Source organism: Leptopilina heterotoma, unplaced genomic scaffold, assembly GCF_015476425.1.
Source record: "Leptopilina heterotoma isolate Lh14 unplaced genomic scaffold, ASM1547642v1 Lhet_53, whole genome shotgun sequence".
NCBI classification, from domain to species: domain Eukaryota; kingdom Metazoa; phylum Arthropoda; class Insecta; order Hymenoptera; family Figitidae; genus Leptopilina; species Leptopilina heterotoma.
Genome location: NW_025111115.1, coordinates 78,358 through 103,498, shown reverse-complemented (window position 1 = coordinate 103,498; position 25,141 = coordinate 78,358). Strand labels below are relative to the sequence as shown.

At 24.4% G+C, this 25,141-nt stretch overlaps 3 protein-coding genes across 10 annotated transcripts; 1 reads left to right on the top strand and 2 right to left on the bottom strand.

The window, feature by feature from the left end:
- Positions 1–908: 908 nt before the first annotated feature.
- On the bottom strand, positions 909–6,246 carry LOC122508210 (putative neutral sphingomyelinase). Its single transcript, XM_043621417.1, has 6 exons — positions 6,107–6,246; positions 4,546–4,719; positions 3,876–4,059; positions 2,957–3,283; positions 2,761–2,866; positions 909–1,278 (listed from the first exon to the last, which is right to left on the bottom strand). Exons 1-6 carry the CDS (start codon positions 6,151–6,153, stop codon positions 932–934), a joined length of 1,185 nt encoding a protein of 394 aa, XP_043477352.1. The 5' UTR covers positions 6,154–6,246; the 3' UTR covers positions 909–931.
- A 14-nt stretch (positions 6,247–6,260) lies between these two features.
- LOC122508211 lies at positions 6,261–9,191 on the bottom strand. Of its 2 annotated transcripts, XM_043621419.1 has the most exons (5): positions 8,919–9,191; positions 8,585–8,750; positions 8,296–8,499; positions 6,731–6,960; positions 6,261–6,400 (listed from the first exon to the last, which is right to left on the bottom strand). In XM_043621419.1, exons 1-4 carry the CDS (start codon positions 9,097–9,099, stop codon positions 6,762–6,764), a joined length of 750 nt encoding a protein of 249 aa, XP_043477354.1. In that variant the 5' UTR covers positions 9,100–9,191; the 3' UTR covers positions 6,261–6,400; positions 6,731–6,761. The 2 variants fall into 2 exon arrangements, with proteins under 2 accessions (XP_043477354.1, XP_043477353.1); XM_043621418.1 differs by lacking the exon at positions 6,261–6,400 and having other exon boundaries at positions 6,606–6,960.
- Positions 9,192–9,916: 725 nt separating this feature from the next.
- Positions 9,917–23,229, top strand: LOC122508234 (ankyrin repeat domain-containing protein 13C). Of its 7 annotated transcripts, none has more exons than XM_043621460.1 (12): positions 9,917–9,976; positions 10,305–10,448; positions 11,374–11,701; positions 11,784–11,825; positions 11,934–12,038; positions 15,575–15,706; positions 15,917–16,128; positions 16,557–16,688; positions 16,829–16,984; positions 20,237–20,637; positions 21,522–21,587; positions 22,981–23,229. In XM_043621460.1, exons 3-11 carry the CDS (start codon positions 11,584–11,586, stop codon positions 21,577–21,579), a joined length of 1,356 nt encoding a protein of 451 aa, XP_043477395.1. In that variant the 5' UTR covers positions 9,917–9,976; positions 10,305–10,448; positions 11,374–11,583; the 3' UTR covers positions 21,580–21,587; positions 22,981–23,229. The 7 variants fall into 7 exon arrangements, with proteins under 7 accessions (XP_043477395.1, XP_043477401.1, XP_043477396.1 ...); XM_043621461.1 differs by lacking the exon at positions 9,917–9,976 and adding an exon at positions 9,984–10,161; XM_043621466.1 differs by lacking the exon at positions 10,305–10,448 and having other exon boundaries at positions 9,958–9,976; positions 11,508–11,701.
- The last annotated feature ends 1,912 nt before the right edge of the window (positions 23,230–25,141 follow it).

Sequence of the window (25,141 nt, the reverse complement as noted above, 5' to 3'; positions counted from 1 at the left end):
TGTTTTGCTATTAAATAGCTTAGATTTTAAACACAATTGTATTAAATTCAAATTATTTCGTATGAAAATTAGTTCATTTTTTTGAAAGCATGCATTACAATCACTTGACGGGTTTTTAAAAATATTTATTATTTATAATTGAATATTACTTGTTTAAAAATCTTTGACAATAATGATTAAAATTGTTTTGTGATTATTTTTTTCTTTTAGGCCTTTTTATTACATAATTAAAAAACAAAATAAATTCTCACTCAATTACGAAATTTAGATAACAAATTTTTAATTTTTTTAAATTAAAATAATTGAATTAATATTTAAGAATATTAATTTACTTACTATTAAGTTTTTAAATTTAATATTAAATATAGTGAAGATTATTATTTTAAACTAATGCGAGACATTTTGGAAGGCATATAATGCTTCGGTAAATTCACAGTATTTTATTTCGATAAATCAATAAAATACTGATAAATAGATTTAGATTTTAAATTACAATTGGTAAATGCATCAAAAAAGTCTATAAAATAGTTCTAACCTGAATCTATATTGGAGCATTAAAATAGATTTCTTATAAAATAATATTTTTCCCATTAGCTTATTAGAATTTAAAAAAAAAATTGTGAAACGAAAAATAAAAATTCAATCTAAACAAAAATTATTCATTGACAAGACACAAATATTTAATGTTTGAACATTTGAATTTTTACGGACGGACAATTGAGCAATGCAAAAAAAAAAAAAAATTACAATTTCTTTCCGACCTTCATAAAATACTTAAGATTCTTTTTTTCGTTAAAAGCCGAAAGGCATGAACTATGTATAATAAATAAACTTTAGATTCTTTTTAAAAGAAAAAGTTGATGAACAAATTGAATTCGTAAGAAAGTAATTCTTAATACCTAATAAAATGGAATAAAAAATGATGGATAATTTATTTTCTTTCGTAATTATTAATTAGTTGATTGAGATGAATTTCCATTGCCGAATGACCGGCTTTCAATGCATTTTTCTCGACACTATTCCATATGGAACTCATAAATAAGGAGTAGCATAGAACCGCGGTACCGAGAAGTCGGCCTATATTGATACCAATGCTCAGTCCAATTGACGTTGATGAATATTCAAGTCCCATTGAATACATCAAAGGAATAGCTAATAGCAAACTGAATATTAAGTACCATATCCTCTGTCGTCGTACGCTCTTCAGGGCCAAACCACAAATGTTGATCGCTTCCTTCAGTGAATCTCTCACGTCGAAGTTGGATGTTGAATTCTTTCCTACAAACAATTATTATTATTATTAATTAATAGTATTAATATTCGGTTATTATTATTAGACGAATTCTTCAAATGATTTGAATTATTTCAAATCAATTAAATGCCTTGAAAGAATTTCAAGGCAAAATTTTAATAAAATTATAGGAAAAAATTCAATTATTTTTATAAATAATAAAATTCTTTAAAAGAATTCAATGATTTTAAAAAATAATTAAATTTTATTGTTCGGAGGAATTCAATTATTTGAAAATTTTTATAAATAAAATAATTCTTTCTAAGAATTCAATTATTTTCAATATAAATGTTATCTAAATTACTCGAAAGAATTATTATTGTTTTAAAATTAATTTTTAATAAAAAACCTACTATTTTCTATAATTTTAATGAAATTCTTTAAAAAAATTTAATTATTTTAAAAAATTTTGATAAAATTCGTCGTGAGAATAGAATTATTTTCAAAAGTTTTTCATAAAATTCTTCGAATAAATTCAATTACTTTAAGAAATTTTTATAAAATTCTACGTAAGAATTAAATTATTTAAGACTGAAAATTATAAAACTTTCAAGAATTATAATGCTGTTTATAAAATAGGTACTTTATATCTTTTAAAATTAAAAAAAAAATTAAAATAATTTCTAAATTTTTCTCACAAAAAAAATTCTCTAAATCTGAATTAATAAAAATTTCAACTATAATTACAACAAAAGTGATATGAAATTTCTAGAATTTTCCAGATTTACACAGAAACTTTAACTGATTATTAGCATAGATTATTATTATTTTATAAGTAAGTAGATATTTCGATCCGTGCAAGGTAAAAGTATAGACATATTGGTTTTATGTCATATTTTTCGATATTTCAATCGAAATATTTACTTACTTCTTTTTTTAAAAAAAATTTCGGAAGGGAATATCATTATTATTATTATTATTATTATTATTATTTCAATAAATCAAAAATTGATATCTATATCCTGAATACTAATCATATGTGACTGTCCACGAGAAAACAGGGCTTAGCTCCCAAACGTGAATTTCACAGGGCGAGCGATTGAAGTACTACGATTGAAGTTAACTACGCTTGACATACCCAACTTTAAAACGATATATTGTCGAAAGTAGTTGATATTTTTAACTTTTGACTTTTGCATCTGAAAAAGCAATATAAAATCTGTCGATTACCATAAAAAACTCAAATTGATTTTTTGGACCTAAGCCGTGTTTTGTCGTGGACAGTCGACGATTGAAGTTAACTACGCTTGACATACCCATCTTTAAAACGATATATTGTCGAAAATAATTGATATTTTTAACTTTTGACTTTTGCATTTGAAAAAGCAACATAGATTACCATAAAAAACTCAAAATTTATTTTTTGGACCTAAGCCCTGTTTTCTCGTGGACAGTCACATATAATGTTGATATTAATAATTATAACATTACTATCTTTATTACTATAATTAGTATTATATGACTATTACCTTTAGTTATTTTTAAATGAGCCATAATTGCCTCGTGATCGGAGTAGCTAAAGTTCTTCTGTGGAACACGTTCTGGGAAAGGTAGATAAAAATCTATAACTTGTACCTAAAAATTAAATTAAATTAAATTAAATTAAATTAAATCTAAATGAATTAATATGTAAAATGTTAATGTTAAAAAAATGATGTTTCTTACCGCAAATTTATTTGAACCTAGATACAAAATATAATCGATACGTTTGCCATTTGGCAATTTGTTGACCAAACTTGAACTTGTGTAACTATTCTTGGCACATTCATTGGTCCCTATAAAGGTAGAATTATTTGAGCAGGAATCATGCAAGCCGGCGACACCGCAAATTAAGCGATAAGCCAAATCTTCTGGTTCCGTATTGAGATCACCACCAAGTATCACCGCATCCGCACCGCCTTTTGTCATTCTGATAAACTGAGCAGTGTCAAACGCTTGCAAAACTCTGTGCGCCGTGTACTCATCATTTTCTCTATCATATTCAGCATGCAACTGTAATTAATTTCAGAAAAGAAAAAGAAATATCAATTGATTAATTACTTTTCTTCGCAATAATTATGATTATTACATTCATTCATTCATTTTTTGAAAGAAAGTAACAATTTTCTTTAAATAACAATTTGTTTCTAAAGAAATTAAATAAAATAAATTCTTTATTTATTTAAATTTACACATTGTAACATTGGTACACTTTATAACGTTTATGATCAACGAATTGAGAAAAAAGTACTTCTCTAAGCAAATTTTTTTTTAACTTACAAATTTTTATCAAATATTTGAAAAAGAATTTTTTTTTTGCATGTGAAAAATATTGTTCTAAAGTTTTCAACTTGATGAAAGAAATTTTTTTCTATTTCAATATTTTTAAAAATTATTCTACGAAAAAAAAATAATTTTTTAATTCAAGAGTACAAATTAAAAGAAGAAAAAAAAAGATCGTCGTTCATTTGAAAGTGCAAAACAATTATTGTTGATTATAAACAATTCGTTGTTGTGAAATTTGTGTGTAATTTAATTTCTTTAGAAGAAAACAAGATATATAGAAGTGTATATATAGAATAAATGTTGGGAAAATTGTAATTACATGAGCAATGTAGACATTAACATCCATATTCTGTACTCTAACTTTACAAAGGCCAACTCCTTTTCCACCGAACCAGTCGCCGTGATGAATTTTATGTACGTAACCATTTACGGACCATCTGTGAAACATAACATCTAGAATTGGATAGCGAGAGAAGACGCAAACTCCTGATCCCACAACGCCACTGAAAATCCACGTATATTAATAATTTTATTATCTGGCTTCAATTTTTCAATAATTTTATATTCAAAATTTACAAAATTCACTTATTAAGTCAAGAATTCAATTATTTTCAACAAAATGTTAACTAAAATTTATCGAAAAAATTTAAATATTTTTTAAAAATTCTAATACAATTAATAAAACTCTTGGCAAGAATTCAATTATTTTAAAAAATCATAATAAAATTCTGAGAAGAATTTTATTATTTTCTAGAATTTTTATTAAAATTTTTACTTTCGATTATTAACAAAACGATTATTTTAAAAACTTGAAACAAGTTCTTTCTATACAATTCAATTACATTCAAAATTTGCAATTAAAATTATTAAAGAAACTCCATTGTTTAAAAAAAATTTAAAGAAATTCTTCAAGAGAATTTTATTAGTTGAGTAAAAATATAAAAAGAAGAAAAATTGGAAAATTGGAAAATTTTCTCCTTCTAATTTACCTATAAAAATAATGTGAATATGGAAGTTGCTCTTGAGTTCTTGCTTTAAACATTTTAAAGTCAAGAATAGACCAAATTTCTTGCAGGCACACAATATCAAATTCATCAGCGACAAGTTTATCCGCAATTGCATCCATTCTAGCGATTCGATTTTTCGAGACATAGGGAATACCCCTGGAAATAATTATAAATTAATAATTAAATATGAAATAAATGGCTTTTATTGTACAAGAAAATTAAAAATCAAGTTTTTAAAAAGTTGAAATTTCTCGAAAATTCTTCAAGAAAACAAAAATTTATCAGCATACTTCGTACTAGATAATAAATTATAAAAAGTTGCTTTGAGGCTGTAAAAAGTAGTAAAAAACATAGCTATCCAGAAATTAAATTTGACGACTAAAAAAATTGTTTCAGTCGATTCATAAAAATCAAAAAAATTTGATTCCGTATTTCCCTGACTTTTTCCTGATTTTCATCAAAAATATTTACTTGATTTTCTTTTCCTGGTGATAATATATTCAATTCAACGCATTGTTGTAAAATTGAAATATTTTCCAAATTTTTCTTTAAAACATAAAATTTATTTCAATTGATTTGTAAACTTTTAAAATACACATTTAAATATTATTACCAAAATATTTTACAAAAATTGAAATTTTCAAAGAATTTTATCAAAATTTTGGAAAACAATAGAAAACTTTCAAAGAATTTTAATAAAATTTTTTAGAATATTTGCATTTTTCGAGGAATAAATTTAAAAATTGTATTAAAAACAATTGAAATTCTGCGAAAAATTTTATTATTTTATGAAAATTATAGAATTCTTCCAAATAAATTTTATAAAAATTGTTTTTGAATAATTGTTGTGAAAGAAATTTTATAATTTTTGAAAATAATTCATTTTTTTAAAGAAAATTTTTTGTTAACAATTTTGAAAATGACTGGATTCTTTCGAGAAATTTAAATAAAATTCTAATTGAAAATAATGGAATTCTTATAAACAAATTTTATCAAAATTATTAAAAAATAATTTATTTCTTTCCAAGAATTCAATAAATTATTTTTTAAATATTTGAATTATTTCGAGAATTTCTATTAAAAAAGAATTTATTGAAAATAATTTAATTCCTCAGAAAGAATTCTATTATTTTTGTAAAAGTAATTGAAATTTTTTTCTTAAAATTTTCTTAATATTTTTGAGTGAATGGATGAATAAATTCAATTTTATTTCAATTCAAATTTTATTAAATTTTTGTTAATTATTACTAAGAATTTTGTTACAATTTTTGAGAATAATTTTTTTATTTCAACTATATATTAACCGATTTAAACTATATTTAAAGCATTTAAAAGTAATGCGAAGCCTTTATAAGTAATAAAAAATTGAATTTGAAAAATAGGTATTTAATAGTTAGAGGAAAATAAATAATAAGAACAAAATTACATTATTTGTGTAGAAAGTAACAAAATATCCATTTGGAGAAAAATCGCCAAAATTAAAGTATTAAAAATATATTTGAAAATATGGTAAAGATAACCTCTAAATATAATTGAGACTTACCAACAATTGAGAGATAATACTTTTAATGTTATTTCTTCCTCAGTCATTTTGTGAAACTATTGTTTATTGAACTACTTAAATGAGAAATAATTTATTATGAAAACATGAGATTTTTTTTAAAAAGCAAACAACATCATCACTTGTTCGCTGGTAAATACTTTCTGCCAGTCAGTATTGTATCCCATCTATAGGCCACTGACAGCTGTTGTAAAAGTGTGTATATAGTTATATACGTTGCATACATTCTCTGAACAATGGACTTTTCTCGCATAGATCATAGATGTTTATCTGCTGCTGTGGCCAACAGTGATAAAATGAATACAACAAAAGGAATCCTTTTGTTTTCAATCAAAATAATTAAAATATCTACTTTGTCCTTGAACAAAAACTTTTATCTAATGCTTGAAATTAACATTCGTTAATAATATAATATAGTAAATGTTGTAGACCTTATTGTTAAAATTAAGATAATATTTTAAAATTTTAGTTTAATTTTTTTTTAATACTTTAATCTTACATTTACAAGACTATTGTTCTATTTTTTAATATCATTTCTAATTAATATTAATTTATACAAAAATATTCTTAAATTTCAATTTTCTTAAATACTTTAGTTTTACTTACAGGACTATTTTTCTATTTTCGAATATTAATATTAATCAGAACTCTTATCTTGCTCTTGTAGCATATTCGAAATAGTTTCCATATTAATTATTTTTCTATGCTTTTTCAATAACTCTAACATATCTGTTTCATCGTTGTTTAATAAATTAGTGGAGCCTGATATGAGTTTCATTATAAGTTTCTTCATTAAATTAATCTTTTGAATTGACAGTTCTATCTTCTGCTTGAATCTAAAAGAAATTTTGCAAATATTAAATTCTATTTATTTCTTCTTCAAATCAAATTTTTATCACAATAACAGGGTGGTCACAAGTTTCAGTTTTTCAATTTCCCTGACAATTTATTGATATTTCAATTGTTTTCCCTGACAACATTTTTTTTTACAGGAAAATATGAAAGTTTACGGAAAACTTTAAATTCAATTATTTTCTGATTTTCAACTAAACTTCATCTCTAAATCAATTACCTATTTAAAATAATTTTCAGAAAGTACTTCTGGAATTTAATTATTTAAATATTCTATTTTTTTATTATAATTGTAACTGTCCGTGTTTTTTTTCATAAGTTCTCAAGGTATAATATTTATAATAAAGAAATTCATACAATTAATTTTTTAAAATATTTTAAAATAATTTTTGAAAGATAATAGTTTTTTAATTATATTGAAAAATTTTCAAACAATTGAAATTTTGTAAAATCTTTTAAAAATAATTGAATTTTAAAAAAAAAATAAATATAATCAAATTTTTGAAGAATTTTAATTATAATTATAATTAAATAATTAATATATAAATTTCTCCGAAATTTTAATAAGTCTAAAAAAAATATATTTTTATTTATTTTGTTCGAAGGTAATTGAATTTTAAAAAAATTAAGATAAAATACTTCTAATAATTAGTTTTTAAAAATATTTTAATCTAATTTTTCGAAATTAATTTAATTTTTTAAAAGAATTTTTGTATAATTTAAAGAAAACTCTAATTAATTTATCGATGAATATTATTTCAAAATTTTGACAATGGTTTTTTCTCTAAACTGTTAAAAATAATTCTAAAATGTTATTATTTTTTCTATGTTTTTGAACTTTCGGAAATATGTATTTGAAAATACTGAAAATATTGAATTTTAAAAAATTAAAAGCTAATTTTTATTAATAAAAATTAACATTTTTGATAATTCAATTTTTTCAAAATTTGCAATGAAAATTCTTCAAAAGTTGAATTTTAAAAATTATAACAAAATACTTGTAAAAAATATTATATTAGATTATTTATTTATTAGACTATTTGTTGCAATGTTTGGAAGAAAAGTCGAAAAAAAGTCGCAATTTTTTAAAATAAGTCGAAACAAGTCTTAATTTTTAGAATTTCCCTGAATTTACTGACAAAATTTTTTTCCTGACTTTTCTGACATGTAGCCACCATGAATAATAATTTTGCGTCACTTTGAAAAAAAATTAATTATAAAGTTTCTAAATATAAAATTTTGAAGTTTTAATTTTTATTGCAATCAGTAATTTATGAGAAAATTTTTAATAGAAAATTTTGTTCATTTTTTATATTTACCTTGCTTCTGTAGGATTTGATTGTTCGAGTTTATTAACTCTCAATTCTTCTTGTTCCTTTAAAAATATTCGATATTTTTGCACTTCTTGTAGATCTTTAATTTTGAGATGAAGTAATTTTTTCTGCAATTCATTTATTTCGCTTTGAATAGTTAATGCACTATCGTTGCAATTAAAAAGTGTATTGCATAATTGTACAACTTTTCTATTGGAAAAAAGAAAGTATTAATATAATCTTTAAAATAATTTTAAAAAATCCATTTAATAAATTATTATTCAATAAATATTACTCTTTCGATTCATGAGTATCCTTGTTATTCAATATTTCCTCCAAAGCATAAGTTTCAAGACCTAAATTTACTCCATTAGTATTAATAATATACTGTGCAGTAATTTCTTCTGTTAATTCATCAAAAGTTGTGCTTAAATCATTCTCAGGCAATTCAGTAATTTTATCTAAAATTTTCAAATGATTCAACAATTTCGAATTTTAGACTTTGTTATTGTTTTTGAGGTTATGAGTAGGAAATTAATATATAATTTAAATACAAACCTAGTTTTAATCAAGTTTAAATTTAAATAATTAATTATTAATTTAAATAATATTCGAATTTTCTAACTTACTTTCTCCATTAACTGATTTGAGATATAAAATTCTCGCATTCATTTCTTTCAGTACAGTTTTTAAGTGTTTAATTTTATTTTCCACTGGTATTAAGCCGTCTATTGTTATTTCTCCATTTGATGATTCAATTGTTGCTTCGTCTAACAGTTTTAAAACTTGATTTAACTTTTGCCGTTCCATAATTTTAATTATTCGTCTTTTTTAAACGGCTTTTAAACTTTTCTGTCAAATCAAACAAAACAAATAAAACTAAGGCTGCGGTTACACCTCTGCAGGCTGCCTGCCTGCGCAGGCAGGAGCAACGAGAGTAAGGGAGAAGTTTGAAGTCACTGACTCTCTTACTCTTGTACGTTACCATGACAACCTGCAGGCAGGCAGGCTGCCTGCAGAGGTGTAACCGCAGCCTTATGCTGTATTCACAGGCTTGAGATTTCTCATTCTGCTTAAGGCTGCGGTTACACCTTCTGCAGGCAGTCTGCCTGCCTGCAGGTTGTCATGGTAACGTACAAGAGTAAGAGAGTCAGTGACTTCAAACTTCTCCCTTACTCTCGTTGCTCCTGCCTGCACAGGCAGGCAGCCTGCAGAGGTGTAACCGCAGCTTTAGGGTGCGATCTCATGTGTAAGCTAAGCGTAAAAGTGCAAGAGAGATAGTCAGATACATAGCACTATCTCTCTTGCAACTAATCAATCTAATTTAGTGATACGACCATGAAAATTCTCATGAAATCGAATGGTGGCTTCATGACAAAAGTATCACCGGAAGTATATAATCACCTTTATTTGATGTATTCAAGAATTAAAGGCGCTAGCACAGCTCCTACTGCCTGTCTGCTTGCAGATTGGCATGGTAACACATAAGAGTAAGAGAGTCAGAAAATTCAAATTAAATGTTTTTTCTCTCTCACTCTCATTGCGCCTGCTGCCTGCGCAGGCAGGCAGGCAGTAGAGGTGAGAGTGTACCTTTAAGGACATAAAAAGAGAGCCTATTGTGGATATAGCCTTACGAAGTATACATCCCCACCCAATGAACGTTTCACAAAGAGCATTTATATACCTTGTATGTACTCTCTAATTTAAATCTTTTAAATATTTTTATTTTTTACATAAAAGTAAATCTTATTTTCTACTAAAACTAATGTATTTTACTCAAGTTTTACCAATATTAGCCTTAAACAAACTGATATTTTCACTATTAAAAGTAATAAAAACAGTTTAATCAAAACATGCATAGTGCAATCAATGGTGTGTTGAAATTGTATTTTGTATGTGTACAAATGATTTGTCTGCACTTTCTATGCATTTTATGCTCATCCTGTACTTAACATCAAAATATATATCTCTATATATAAATAAAAGATAAATTATACGAAATCTTTAAATGAAAGGTACTTGAATCGATAGCAGAGCATTATTGTACCAGGAGGACACTTGACAGCTCCATATTTGTGAAATTTCTAAGATTGATTATATTGAATAAATATAATGTGAAGCAGAATATAATACCCATCAAATCTAAAATAGAAAAAATGGTAAATATTCATTTTTATCGTATACTTGATGCAAAAATTAAACATTTAATTATATCAATAGATGTTGAATAAAAAAATATTAAGGTTTTATACATTAACTTAATGTAATTTGAGTCTGATTCACAAAATATGTAAGACGTTATTTTATCAACTATTACTTTAATAACTTAATTATTTTTTTAGTACTTTAAAATACCACTTAATAGTTCTTAACAAGATTGAAAATTTCTCTTCCTCATTTAAATGAGGACTAAACAAAAATGGAGATTTTTTTATTAATAATTTATATATATAAACTTATTACAACTTGGTAGTGATAAAGAATATTTTTTTCTTTTAAATGTTATAAAAAATTAACCTAAAAAAACGCGGCGATTGCGATTGTTTTTAAATTTTTAAAATGCCTAAAAATGTACAGCGCTCATAAAAAATACCCTCTTATTCTGAATCAGTAAAAGTTTCTACTAGTTTTTATAATATTTTTTAATTTTCAACTTGAGTAAAAAAAAATTGAAATCTACTAAATAAAATAATGATTAAAATTTAACTAAGAAATTAGTAAACATTTCTTCTACATTGAATTAGTGTACGCGACTTTTCACTAATTTAAATTTAGAGAATAAGTCTAAAAATTTTAATAACATTCTTCTTCATTAAAAAATGAGGCAATATTGTATTTCAATATTTTGACGAATAATTAATGTCAGTTTCTAAATAATATATTCAGAAATGTTGATATTTTAGAAGAAAACATTTCCGATAATTTGTCAATAACAGATTTGTCAGAATTTAAAGACTTAAATCTTCTTCAATTCTCTCTTAATATGTATTGCTTTTGCTTCAACACTGTATGCCAATATTACCTGACCATTGCACTGTAATATTTGCTCAAGTTTTATTTTAAATATTTATCACATTTTCTAAGCTTTGCAGGATGATGATTCAAAATTTGCATTGCGAGCTGATAGAAATCTTGAAAAATGTTTGGTGCAAAATGGGCAATTTACAGACATTTTAAAAATCTGTAAAAAAATAATTCTTAAGAGTTTTGGTTTTTAGACTCTATAGTTTTAAGAAAGTAATGTTAAAAATATCGGAAGCATACTTTTAATAGTAAGAAAGGAGCATTTAAAACATGGCAGAATCTACATTTTGTGAAGACTTTCCCTTACACAAGTGCATTTATAATGGAGACATTAAAACTATGAGTACTCTAATTAGAACTCATGATCTTACTCAAAAAGATAAACAAGGTAAATTTACTTTCGACATCAATTTTTCTTATAATCTTGTTTTATTTTATCTTCTCTCTGCTACACAATCTCATTTTTTCAGGAAATACTCCTCTACATTTGGCTGTGATGTTGGGTCGAAAAGGTAATTGACAATAATTTTATTATTCTACATATATTATTCAGCTCAGGCTCTAAAAGTCTAAACATAAGGCACAACTTGATAAATGTATTCAATCTTTAATGTTTTCAGAATGTGTTCAACTATTGCTTGCTCATGGAGTGCCCGTGAAAGTAAAAAATGTGGCTGGTTGGAGCCCATTAGCAGAGGCTATCAGTTATGGCGACAGGCAGACTAGTAAGTTACATTCATTTCTGTATTCTACTCTAGTTTAAAATCTAATTTTATGCATTTAAGATTGAAATCACGCAAAAAAAGTTTAGTTAAATTTTACAATACTAAGTCATTCAATTTTGGATGTGAGAAAAGTATTGACAGATATTAAACAACAATTAGTTTTAAAAAAATTAATAATAATAAAATTCAATTCTTTAATCCGATATGATTTTCAAATTTTGGAATTAATTAATTAAATAATACAAATTTCACAGGAATTCTATTATTTACAAATTCTTTATAAATTTCTTCGCAATAATTCAATTATTTTCATAACTAATAAAACTCATCGCAGAATTTCAATTATTCTTAAAAAATTTATTAAAATTCATTAAAGAAATTCAATTATTTTAAAAGGCCTTCCTATAATTCAGGCCTCGAATATTATAACATTTTCGACTTTTTTCGACTTATTTTCAAAAATTACGACAAGTTTTCGACTTTTCTTCCGAATATTGCAATAATTTTTAGTATAAAATGCAACTTATTTTCGAAATTTACAATTGAAAAGAGTTTCAATAAATATTGAAAAGAGTTTCAATAAATATTGAAATTTTGTAAAATTTAATTGCAAATTTTGAAAATAATATCGAAATTAAATTTCTCGGAAGAATTGAATTTTTAAAACAATTTTTAACATATTTCGAATAAATTCAATTATTTTCTAAAGTCTTACTAAATCCTTCGAAACAATTCAATTATTTTTATAAATGGTAAAATTCTTCGCAAGAATTCAATTATTTTTATAAATAGTAAAATTCTTTGCAGGAATTCAATTATTTTCAAAACATATTTAATTGAATTTCTCGGAGGAATTCAAATATTTCCTAAAATTTTTAATAATTTCTTTGAAACAATTCAACTATTTTTATAAATTACTAAATAAATTTTCCAAATTTACAATGAAAAAAAAGAGTTTCAATAATTGAAATTTTGTAAAATTTAATTGCAAAAATAATTGATTTTTTTCAAAGTGTTTGATAAAAATTTTTGAAAATAAACTTTAAAAGAATTTTAATTGCAAATTTTAAAAATAATTGATTTCTCAAAAATTTTAATGAAAAATCTTTAAGTGTAAATTTAAAAATGGTAATTAATGAAAATTAGCTACAAAAATATTATATTAAAATAGTTTTGATAAAAATAATTCTTAGAATTTATGCATTCTAATTTTTTAAAATTCAATTATTTTCAATATTTTTAAATACTTTCCAAAAATTCAAATACATTGGTAGCTGTACAAAAAATAATAACATTAAAATTTTTACAATTATTTTTAATATTTTAACAACATATGACTTTTTTAGATTTATTAAAATTTTGGAGAAATCGCGTTTATATTAATAATTAAAATTAAATTTAAAAAAATTAAATTAAAATTTCTTTAAAATTTCTTTTATGTGAAATTGTTCCTAATGTTCCTACAAAACTAGTATACCAATCATGTTTACAAGAAAAAATTTCTTATTCGTTAAAAAAATTTACAAAAAAAAAGTAAGAATCCGACAGTAGTCGGATTTCCACCTGAAGCAATCTTTTTAATGAACACTGTTTTAAAAGTGCAATTCATATTTTTTTTCGAATTTATTATCTTTATAAATAATAAAATTTTTCTCCAAAATTAAATTATTTTCAAAAAATTTTTTTAAATTCTTGGCGAAAGTTGAATTATTTTCAAAATCTTTTCTTGAATAATTAAATTGTTCTTAAAAATGTTATTAAAATTCGTCAAAAAAATTTTAATTACCTATTTAAAAGTCTGTTGATAAAATTCTCTATGGGAATTGAATTTTAAGAAACATTCAATTCTTCAATAAATTATATTTTTTTATTTACATTAATTAAATTCTCGTAGAATTTTCTAATAAAAATTGATTTAAATATGAATTTCAGTTAAAATTTTAGATAATAACTCTCTAAATTTGAATTAGTAAAAATGGTTTTTAATTTGAATTAATGACTGACGTTTTGCTTTTGATTTAGCTGATTTTACTAATAAATAGTCGTTCCTACTACAGTAGAACCTCGATTATCCGAGGTAATGTGGGGAAGATGTACCTCGGATAATCGAAAACTCGGATAACACGGAACCAATGAAAATTTCAAAATTTTAAATTATTTTTCATGTGTTTAAAGTGTTAGAATAATATTAAATGACAAAAATGGACGAAATTTTAAATGCAATGATCACAAATAGTGGTTTTGTAAAATTTATTTTCCAAATTTAGTCGCTCGATCCGTTTTATCCGAGTTATTCCGCATTATCCGAGCATGTTTAGTGCCTCGGATAATCCGGAATCTCGGATAATCGAGGCTCGGATAACCGAGGTTCTACTGTAATTTAATAGTAAAATTTACTACACTGAAACCTTGGTTATACGGACAACTCGGGTGTGTGTCCGTATAATCCAAATAGGTCACCTTGACGAAAAAGTATAAATATGCAGGACAGTACGTAGATTCTTTTTGCCCTCGGTGGAAATAGAATCGCCTGCTAATTTTTTTTATATCTTTAGAATTTATTAATATAGTGTAAAATTCATAATTTGAATTTATTAAATTACATTTGTAGACAAATAAATAAATTAATTAATATTGTCCGATAGCTCACTAACAATTTTGAGGCTTTGGTTATATCAAGGGGAAAGAGGATCCAGTAATAGGTACGCTACTGACATCATCGAGTCAAGCACGACCCTTCCCTTCACCCCTCATCCCGTTTCAGCGCCATCACATTCCGTATAACCAAGGTTTCAAGTGTAATTCAAAAGCAAAAAGTCAGTCACTAATTCCAATTACATAGTAAACATTTTTACTTATTCAAATTTATAGAGAAAGTATTATAGCGTGCATTTTTAGAAATAATTGAATTTTGAAAAGGTTTCAAATTATAATTTTTGAATGTTTGAATTTTTCATACTTTTAACTGAAAATTGTGTAGATTTAATTTTTTTTTAAAGTTTAATTGCCTTTTTTTAAAAATTATTTCAAGTTTTTATTTTCTAATATATTATATATTATTACTAATTGAAGAATTTCCAAATGATCGAAATTTCATAAAATTTAATTGTAAACAAATAGATATGAAAATTTTCAAAGAATTTTTTCAAAAATGATTAAAATTAATTAATTTAAAGAAGAATTTAAGTTTTAAATTGTGGAAATCAATAATATTGAATTGAAGTGATGAAAGTAATTTTGAATAAGTTACAGTAACAATATTCTTATAATATAAAATAATTATTTTATCTTTCGGACATCTTTAATTATTATAAAACATGAAAATATTGATTGTTCCGAGTCGAAGGCTCGGAGCGATTGATTCCTTCATGTTTTATTGCAATTTTTTATAAGTTGTTTAATTTCAAAAAGGTTTGAATTTGAATTTTTTGAAGAATTTTAATTCTTATGGAAAAATTATAATGATTAATTATTTAATTTTGTAAAATATGAATGTATAGTTTTAAAAACCTGGAAAAATTCTGTTTGATTTGCAGTTCTATCATTAGTAAGGAAATTGAAACAGCAAGCAAGAGAACAAATGGAAGAGAGAAGACCAAACTTGGTAGCAGCATTACGACAAATGGGTGATTTTTACATGGAACTGAAATGGGACTTTCAAAGTTGGGGTGAGTAATGTACAAAATATGTCTTATCTTATAAAACTTTTTCTAAATAATTAATTTCATTCTCTTTACAATCTTTAATTTTAACAAGTCGCAGTATTTAATGAGAAGGGCCAATGAATTTGTCTTAGTGTTGAACTTTTTGTTTCGTTAAGGCAAATCAAACAAGTAAAATGTTTGAAAATTACTATTATAATAATTGTAATATTTCAGTTCCATTGGTTTCAAGAACCTTACCATCTGATGTATGTAAAATTCATAAAAGTGGAGCTTCAATAAGAATTGACACAACACTTGCAGATTTCAATGATATGAGATGGACAAAAGGAGATATAACATTTATATTTAATGGCGATCAGAAACCTAGTAAATCTCTTACAGTCCTCGATAATAAAGCTAAACTCTTTCAAAGAGTGAGATACGAGGTTTCTAATATTCATTCTTTTTTAATATTTATAATAATGCTTTTGATTTAGACAAGAAACATTTTGCTTTGATTCATTTTCAATTGGATATCAATTTTGAAAATAAACATTATTATCTGGTTCATTTTACAAAATGACAAAGAAAATTTCATGATGATCATGAATAAATAAAAGAAAATTATCATTTTTAACATTACTCCAAATTTTTTCTTCCTAAGGATTATCCAGAATTGAGTACGTAAACATAAACGCGATTACGTTCTCAATAAAAGAAAATCCATTCTGGACAGTCCTTTATGCAAATTCAAAATGAATCAATCATTCAACAATGTCAAGTTTACTATTAAATAAATTCCACTTGATACTAAAATAATATAATAATAATAATAATAATAATAATAATAATAAGCTCAATTTATTATTTATAGGATACTGAAATGGAAATAGAAGATGAAGTTGACATTCTAATGTCTAGTGATATTATGGCAGCACAGATGTCAACAAAAGGAATAACATTTTCAAGAGCTCAAACCGGTTGGATTTTTAGAGAAGATAAAAGGGTATGTTCTTTATTTGTAAATACAAATTGTTTTTTATTCATTATAAGTTTATTCTTACATAAATAAGAGAAGACATTAATTTTACGCGTTATGACAATGGATAAGTTTTAATTATTGTAATAATAATAATAATAATAAAGGAAATGGTGGGACCATTTAACGCAGACTTCTATCAAATCAATGGTATGATTTTGGCTAGTAGGAAAAGACGAGAGCATTTAAGTGAAGAAGATTTGCAAAAAAATAAAGCAATAATGGAATTATTAACTAAAGGAAGCTCACAAAGATTGAAAGGAGTAATTATTAAAATATTTATTCAATTATTACTAATTTTTTATTATATGTATATTGTGGTTCAATTCAATTGAATTGTCATACATATTCAACTTGTTTTTAAAAACATTATTAGAAATAATCTTGTAATAATAAATCATAGATTTAACGAGCAATTTGACTGGATAAAATATTCAACATAAATGAATTTAGATCCTTGTGTCATTGTCAGAAACGTTTGCAAAGAAATAAATTGTTAGTTTCTATATTAACAATTAGCACTTTATTGGTCACATTTTTAATGTATTAAATTTAAGAGATAAAAGTTGGTAAAAATTTGAGAATTGAGAATTATTTAAATAAGCACAATATGACAATTCACTTGAAATGAGCAATACAGTAGAACCTCGGTTATCCGAGCCTCGATTATCCGAGATTCCGGATTATCCGAGGCACTAAACATGCTCGGATAATGCGGAATAACTCGGATAAAACGGATCGAGCGACTAAATTTGGAAAATAAATTTTACAAAACCACTATTTGTGATCATTGCATTTAAAATTTCGTCCATTTTTGTCATTTAATATTATTCTAACACTTTAAACACATGAAAAATAATTTAAAATTTTGAAATTTTCATTGGTTCCGTGTTATCCGAGTTTTCGATTATCCGAGGTACATCTTCCCCACATTACCTCGGATAATCGAGGTTCTACTGTATATGCATAAATACATTGACAAGGAAATTTTTCTTGTTTTATTACAACTTTATTTAAGTGACAAGTTAATGTATCGTATGATCAATGATCAACAGGAACAGGATTTACACAAAGTAGATTTAAGAACATGATTCCTTTTATTAACTATAAAAAAGTTGAAACAGTATATAACATTTTTATTGTTTCAAAAACTTGCGCACTTAAATATTGTTGTTGTGGTCAATTATTTCTTCAAGTTCAAAATTTATGTTTAACCTTTTGAGGACCAAATTTTTTCTTAAAAAATCATGACTTTTCATTTTTAAACAAGCTTTTCAGGGAAAGTTATTAAGGTTTTTTTATTTGAAGATCATCAATATTTGGAATAGGCAATTTATTAGATTAGATAAAAACTACTGTTTCACTATTCAGTTTTACAAATAAAAAAAGTTATGCACCAGTTAACAAAAAAATCTTCATGTTGCCTAAAAGCAACGCACTGATTCTCAAAGAGTTAAAATTAAATAAAACTATATCGTTTTCGACGTCGCATACTTATTTTGCGGATCAAAAAGTGCGTAAACAAGTCCCATATATTAAACTTTTAGTAAATTCTTTATATTTACCAGGTACTACCCAAGCAAGGTAGTCTAAACTTTTTAAAACTTCAAAAGGTTGTAATTTGAAATTTTGTAAAATTTCAATTTTTAATGAATTTAATTAGAAAAAATTAAGAATTCAAATTCTTCTGAAATTAGTTTAAAGCAATTACAAATTATTGCAGAAATTCAATTATTTTCAAAAATTTTAATAAAATTCTTGTCAAAATTTCAATTATTTTCAAAAACTTTCTTCAATTCAATAATTTGTAATTCGATTATTGAAAATACAATTCTACGCAAACATTTAATTATTTTCATAAATAATAAAATTCTTTTTTTTAATTCAATTATTTTTATTAAAAATAATAAAACTCATCGCAGACTTTCAATTAATTTTCATTTTATTCCTCGAAAACTATAATTATTATTAACATTTTTTTTTAAATATTCATTAAAGAAATTAAAATATTCTAAAAACCTTTGCTACAATTTATTTATTAGAATTTAAGTATTTTTTCAATACGTTTTTAATTAAATTTCTTCAAAGAATTAAATTATTCTCAAAAATTTTAATGAAATTCTTTTTAACAAATCAATTTTCTTCAAAAATTTACAAATATTCTCGTCATAATTTCAATTATCTTTATAAATAATAAAATTCTTCTCCTAAATTCAATTATATTCAAAAATTTTATTAAAATTCTACGCCAACATTGAATTATTTTCGTAAATAATTAAAATTTCACAGGCATTGAATTATTTTCAAAAATTCTTATAAAATTTTTTGGCTAAGTTAAATTATTTTTAATACAATTTTAATGAAATTTCTCGAAAAATGAAATTATTCTTAAAAATTTTATTGAAACTTGTCAAGATAATTCAATATTTAAAAATTTTTTTATAAAATTCTTTATGATAATTCAATTTTAAGAAACATTCAATTATTTAATAAAATATATTTATTTTTGTTTTTAAATAATTGAATTCTTGTAGATTTTTCTAATAAATATTGATTTAAAAATGAATTTTAGTTAAAATTTTAGATTATAATTGAATATTGAAAGCATTATATCGTGAATTTTTAAAAATAATTGAATTTTCAAAAAGGTTTCAAATTGAAGAATTTCAGAATTAACGAAATTTCGTAAAATTGAATTGTAAACAAAAAGATTGGAAAATTCTCAAACAAATTTTTCAAAAATTATTATTTTTTAAAAATTGAGTTGAAGACAAATTATTGTAGTTAAAAATTCTAGAAATGAATAATTGAATCGATATGATGAAAATAATTTTTGAAGAAGTTACAGTAACAATATTCTTATAATATAAAATAATGATCTTGTCAAGTTTTAATTATTATAAAACATGAAGAAAGCGAAGCGATTACTATAGATATCGATCTAAAGTGATCGATATCTTTATGTTTTATAATATGTAGTATTTTTATATGTTATTGAATTGGAAATTTTTGAAAATCTTAATTTCTATGAAAAAGAATAATGATTAAATTTTCATGTATCTAATCATTTTGCGAGTGAATAAGAATATTCTTTAGAGACAGGTAAAAAGTCTAAGTTTTGTCTAATTTGGTAAAATATAAATGTAGTTTTAAAAATGTGGAAAACCTGGAAAAGTGAGGGAATTTGAAATGAGCAAAAGTGTGGTAACCCTGTAATAACACTTGACAAAATTTACATCAAAATTTACTGCTATGGAAAACATTACGTACTTTTTTTCACTTGATGAACGACTTTTAAAACAATATATTTATGAACTTGAATGGGGAGTTGACATTTAAAATTACTTAATCATAAATTCAATTCGAGAATTTCAAGTATGAGATGGAAAAGAAAAGAGAAATAGTTTAATCTCTATTCTTTTATATCTCACTGTTTGGATTCGAGACTGTTTTTACATGAAATTTTACATAGTCGGAAACTATGTACTCTTAAATGTACAATAATGTTGTTATAGCCTCCGGTTAGAAAAGCTTCTTTAAACCCTCCTCCAGAGACGAATATTCCTTGGGAAGAGTATCTTGCTGCACCAACGGGTCAATGTCCTTTACTTGGCAGGAGTTTGGTGTACAAAGAAAGTAGTAAATCCTTTAAAGCAACTGTTGCCATGAGCTCTGAATTTCCATTAACAGTAGATATGTTGCTTAATCTACTTGAAGTTATCGCACCTTTCAAGCATTTTAGTAAATTAAGACAGTTTGTGTTGATGAAATTGCCTCCTGGTTTTCCTGTTAAACTTGACATACCTATTCTGCCAACAGTCACTGCAAAAGTAACATTTCAAGACTTTGCATTCAGAAGTGATATTAATCCAGAATTATTTCAAATTCCATCGGACTATTTTGATGATCCCTTCAGGTAAGCAAAAATTAACATCATTTTCATCAAAAAAAAAAATTACAAAATTATTAAATGTATATTTGCGAATAAGTAAATATTATACTGAAATATTCTTTAAATGTTAGATAACACATATGCATTACAGCACAAAATTCCTCAAAACATTTCCAAATATTTTAAAAGGGTTTTTTCTTTCAATTTAAGAATAAAAATAAATTAATATTCTTTAATTATTATAAGACCATAACACTTTCAGCGGTCTTAGAACCTTGCAGGTGAAAAATTTATTTAGTTATAATATAGAGATTCAAAGTTAGAAGTGTCAAAAATATAATTTAGAGAAAAATGAGTTTAAAGTGCAAATTTACCATTAATAATTGACATGTTAATTAAAGCTTAAAAATAAGATCAAAGGCAATAATGAATTATCAAAATGTAACAATAAAACTGGTCTTAAAAAAGCTTAATTATAGAAGGCAGCAATAACCCACCCAGAAAAAAACAATCAACTAGTTATTAAATAGGGGTTTAAATAAAAGTCAGAGTTGTCAAACTTTCAGAAATTCCAATGAGTTATTTTTAAATATAAAATACTTGATTTTTATCGAGGCAATAAAATCTAACTTATCCTGCAATCGCAAGAAAATTGATCATAAAACCTTTTGACATATAATACACAAAAGCAGTTATTTGTCGAGACAATATTATATTATTTGTACGTTTGCAAATAAGAACATTAGAGTAGTCAACTCCTCGGGAAACTTTTTTCCGTGTACGGTGTTCGCATCAGATTAGTACTCTTCGACATAAGTTTTCCTAGAAAATCAGTAGAATTTATCAGATTATGTATTATATACTTTTTTTATTATAAATATATGTATGTATATTGCAATGCATTTCAGAGACTACGGGCTTTATATTTCTATGATGATGATACTAGAAACTACATCGTCCGTTTGAGGATAAGAGTATCTATTAATTTCTATTTTATAATAATTAACAAAAGTTGAAAGATATAAAAAAAACAACACTGTAAAAATAAAGTCTGACTATTAATACATATTCATGCATTTAGTGATTCGCAATGACATTTCCAATTGGAAGTTGTTGTTGACTTGCTGCGAATCGCTGGAATCGCATGCTCCGTATGCGATTGGCATTTTTCAATTTAAAGACAAAAAGCAAAATTTTCAGTTTGTTGTTTCTTTTGCTTGTCTTTTAATTTTAAAATACTTTTATAAATTTTGATAACTATTAACTTTTAGTGTGTGAGTTCCGCTGCTAATGGCGAATTCGTTTATCTGCTCTAGAGTGCTCTCGCTCTGTGCGGGAGTACTCCTTGTATGCTTTATAGCAAATCTGTTAAATCGAACATGTTAATCCTTCGCAAAAGTTCCCGGTTGTCAACAACATTAATACCATCTGTTTGGGTATAAAATCCTTTTCGCAGAAAGGATCTATGCCACGCAAGGAAAACTTAAAGCATTGCGTCAAGCTTTTTTTTTATAAAAATCATCTAATACATAACAAAGACTTTGTTTATACAGTGTATTAAATTTAATATCTTTGGAAGAAACTAATTTTTCATATAATAATTTCATTACTTTCTTCGCGGTGGTATATTGACAAAATAACTCGAACAATAACTGCGTCTGTTTTAAAAATTTGCTTCTACTTATTAAAACTACTGACCCTCTGACAAAAGAGTAAACTTTTTTTTTAGTTTTATCAACAATATCATAAACATTTTTCGTTTTTTTTAAATATATAGTTAATAATAATAATCTATTAGTTGATTGGTCTAACATCTCAACTATAAAAAATAAAAGATTTTAAAAAGTAGGAAAAATGTAATATTTCCAGATTATTACTGATAGTTTAACAAATAACACTCTTAATATTGAAAATTGCTTTGTAATAAATGCTGAAAACGGTATATACTTTTGCCAAGCTGACACTGAAAAAAATTTAATATTACATTTAAATATATATACTCTTTTAATTTAAATCAAGGAAATTCTCATTTCACTGTTTACAACTTGGATAAAATTGTACTTTATTTAAAATAATTCTCGAATAGTAGGAAACTAAAATGAATACGCCATATGTACCATAGGTAATGAAAGGACTTGCGCGCTGAATATATAGTGAATTCATGAATGTGCTCCTTTTTTGTTAATAACTTTAGTACATTTTCAGCATTTAAGACAAAGCTTAGTTTGATTGTTTTAACAAAAAATTCATGTCCGCAATCAATCACTTTTTCATACCTACATAGCCTTTTTAACAAATGAACTCAAATTATGGCATATTATTAACATGTTTCTTTGAAATGAATTAACTTGAAATTTTACTTTGCAGATTTCCAGATTTATGACGCTTCCACATTTTAATATTAATTACCAGTTATGGACTGCCTATTTTAATTAAGGACCGCAAGTTTCTTCTCAGAGTCAATTGCAACTTTAAAGTCACTTTATTGTTATCGGAATAGTGCTTTTTATTTACTTATTGTTCTATAAAAAGTGCTGAATTACAGTGTACTCACACTAGTAACATAACGTCATTCATAAGAAATAATCTCTAATAAACTATAATTAAATTATTAAATTTTTTGTTTTTAATTGTTACTATAGCGTTCTTGAAAAGATCATTTTTCCTTTTTTATTACATTTTTTCTATTGATGATATATATTATGAATAAAATTAAGAGCATGTGAGATGAGATAATGTGAAAAAGTCTAAAATATATTATTGTAAGACGAGCATTTGTAGATGTTACATAACATGGTATTAAGAGTAAACTTTTTTTGAAACTATGATTTTTGTCATTTCCAAAAAGGACATAGGAAAAGTAATCTTTATAATATATATGTTATAAATAAATTTAGTCAGTTTAGTTTAGAGAAATAAAAAATAATATTATATATTGTTACATTCTAATCAGACTACTGTCTAAAGATGTGCTTTATTTTTTTGATAATTTATATCTATAATACGATAATATGTTTACATCTCTAATGTATATGTTCTATACGCATATTATATATGTGACTAAAGTGTCCATTTCACAATTTTTAGCTATCACTTGAAAACCAAAAATAACCTATAAATCGTTTGAATGTTCAATAAGTAGCTAGTGCGCACTAATTTTAAACAATGTAATAACTATTATTATATATGTAAATTTTGTATATTATTTATATGATACATCAGAAACGTGTAATTCTTAGCAACTTGAAAATTATTTATTTTTTTTTTACCTATGCATCATCAATTTACGTTTCATGCTTTTATAAAAAAAATTATTTTTCTCTACGTTAACATATTTTATCCGCATTATCAAGATCTATAATAATTTTCAAAGAGTATCTTAATAAACAATCTCAATCAAATCCCTTAAATTTTGTAAATTCAAGAGTAAAAATCATTGTATATCTATAATTTATAGACGACAATAATATATCTATATAATATTTCGTCAATGCCAAATCGATCATTTAGCAATACCCTGCCTTATATTGATATAATAAAATTAAAAATTATTCAACTGTTTACAATAAAAATCAAACGAACAAATGAATTTAATTAATCTCGGGAATTCTTCCCTGAAAATTTAAGTGTATATAAGAAAATATATAATATGGATAATTGGAAAACAAATTTTTAAAAAAAAACCTATACCATTTGATTAAGAGATTTTTTTTTAAAGTTGAAAAAAGTCATTGTGAAATCTGAATTTTTTAGAAGCATTTTTAAAAGACAAAAAGATTGTGAAAAAATTATTTCTTGATAACTCAAATAAAACAAATTATATTAATAATTTCCTTCTTTTATTAATAATTATTGTACTAAAAATATTAAAATTCAAATATTTTCATTTGTTCTTTTATATTTCTTTTGGATTTTAGAAATCCAAATATCACATTTTTTAGAAAAATGTCCTTTTCAAGTCCCATAAGAGTTGTAGGGATGAATCTAATCTAATCTAATCTACTTAAAGATTAACTGCGTCTTATTCTCATGTTTTAAACTTTTTCAAAAAAAGTTTTTTGGCAATATTTTAAAAGAATATTTTCTAACATCTACATCATTCTGTTTGTGATGTATAAAGGGGAAAAAATGTTTTCATTTCAAGTTATACTCGCTTTTAATATGAGTCAGAAAAGTTTTCACTAAATATCAGTCGTAATTATCGCAATTTCTGATTGCTTCAATCAATGAAATTTTGCTAATTCTGATTAAGCGAGAGTACGAATTGAAATTAAAAATTTTTTTCTATCATATTACAATGAAATATTATATTCTTTGAAAGAACAAATATTTATAGAAATGTTGTTATTTGTTTATTTATTTGAATATTTGCTTTTCAACTGTCACCGCGCGATAGGTCCTACAAAGCCTGATAAGAGTTGACCGTTGACCTAGTGACAATCAAACGGACTTGAGAACTTGTATATACTAAAACCTTTTTCTCACGTGAAATTGTTCCTACTAAAAAAGAGAAATAAAAACATTAATT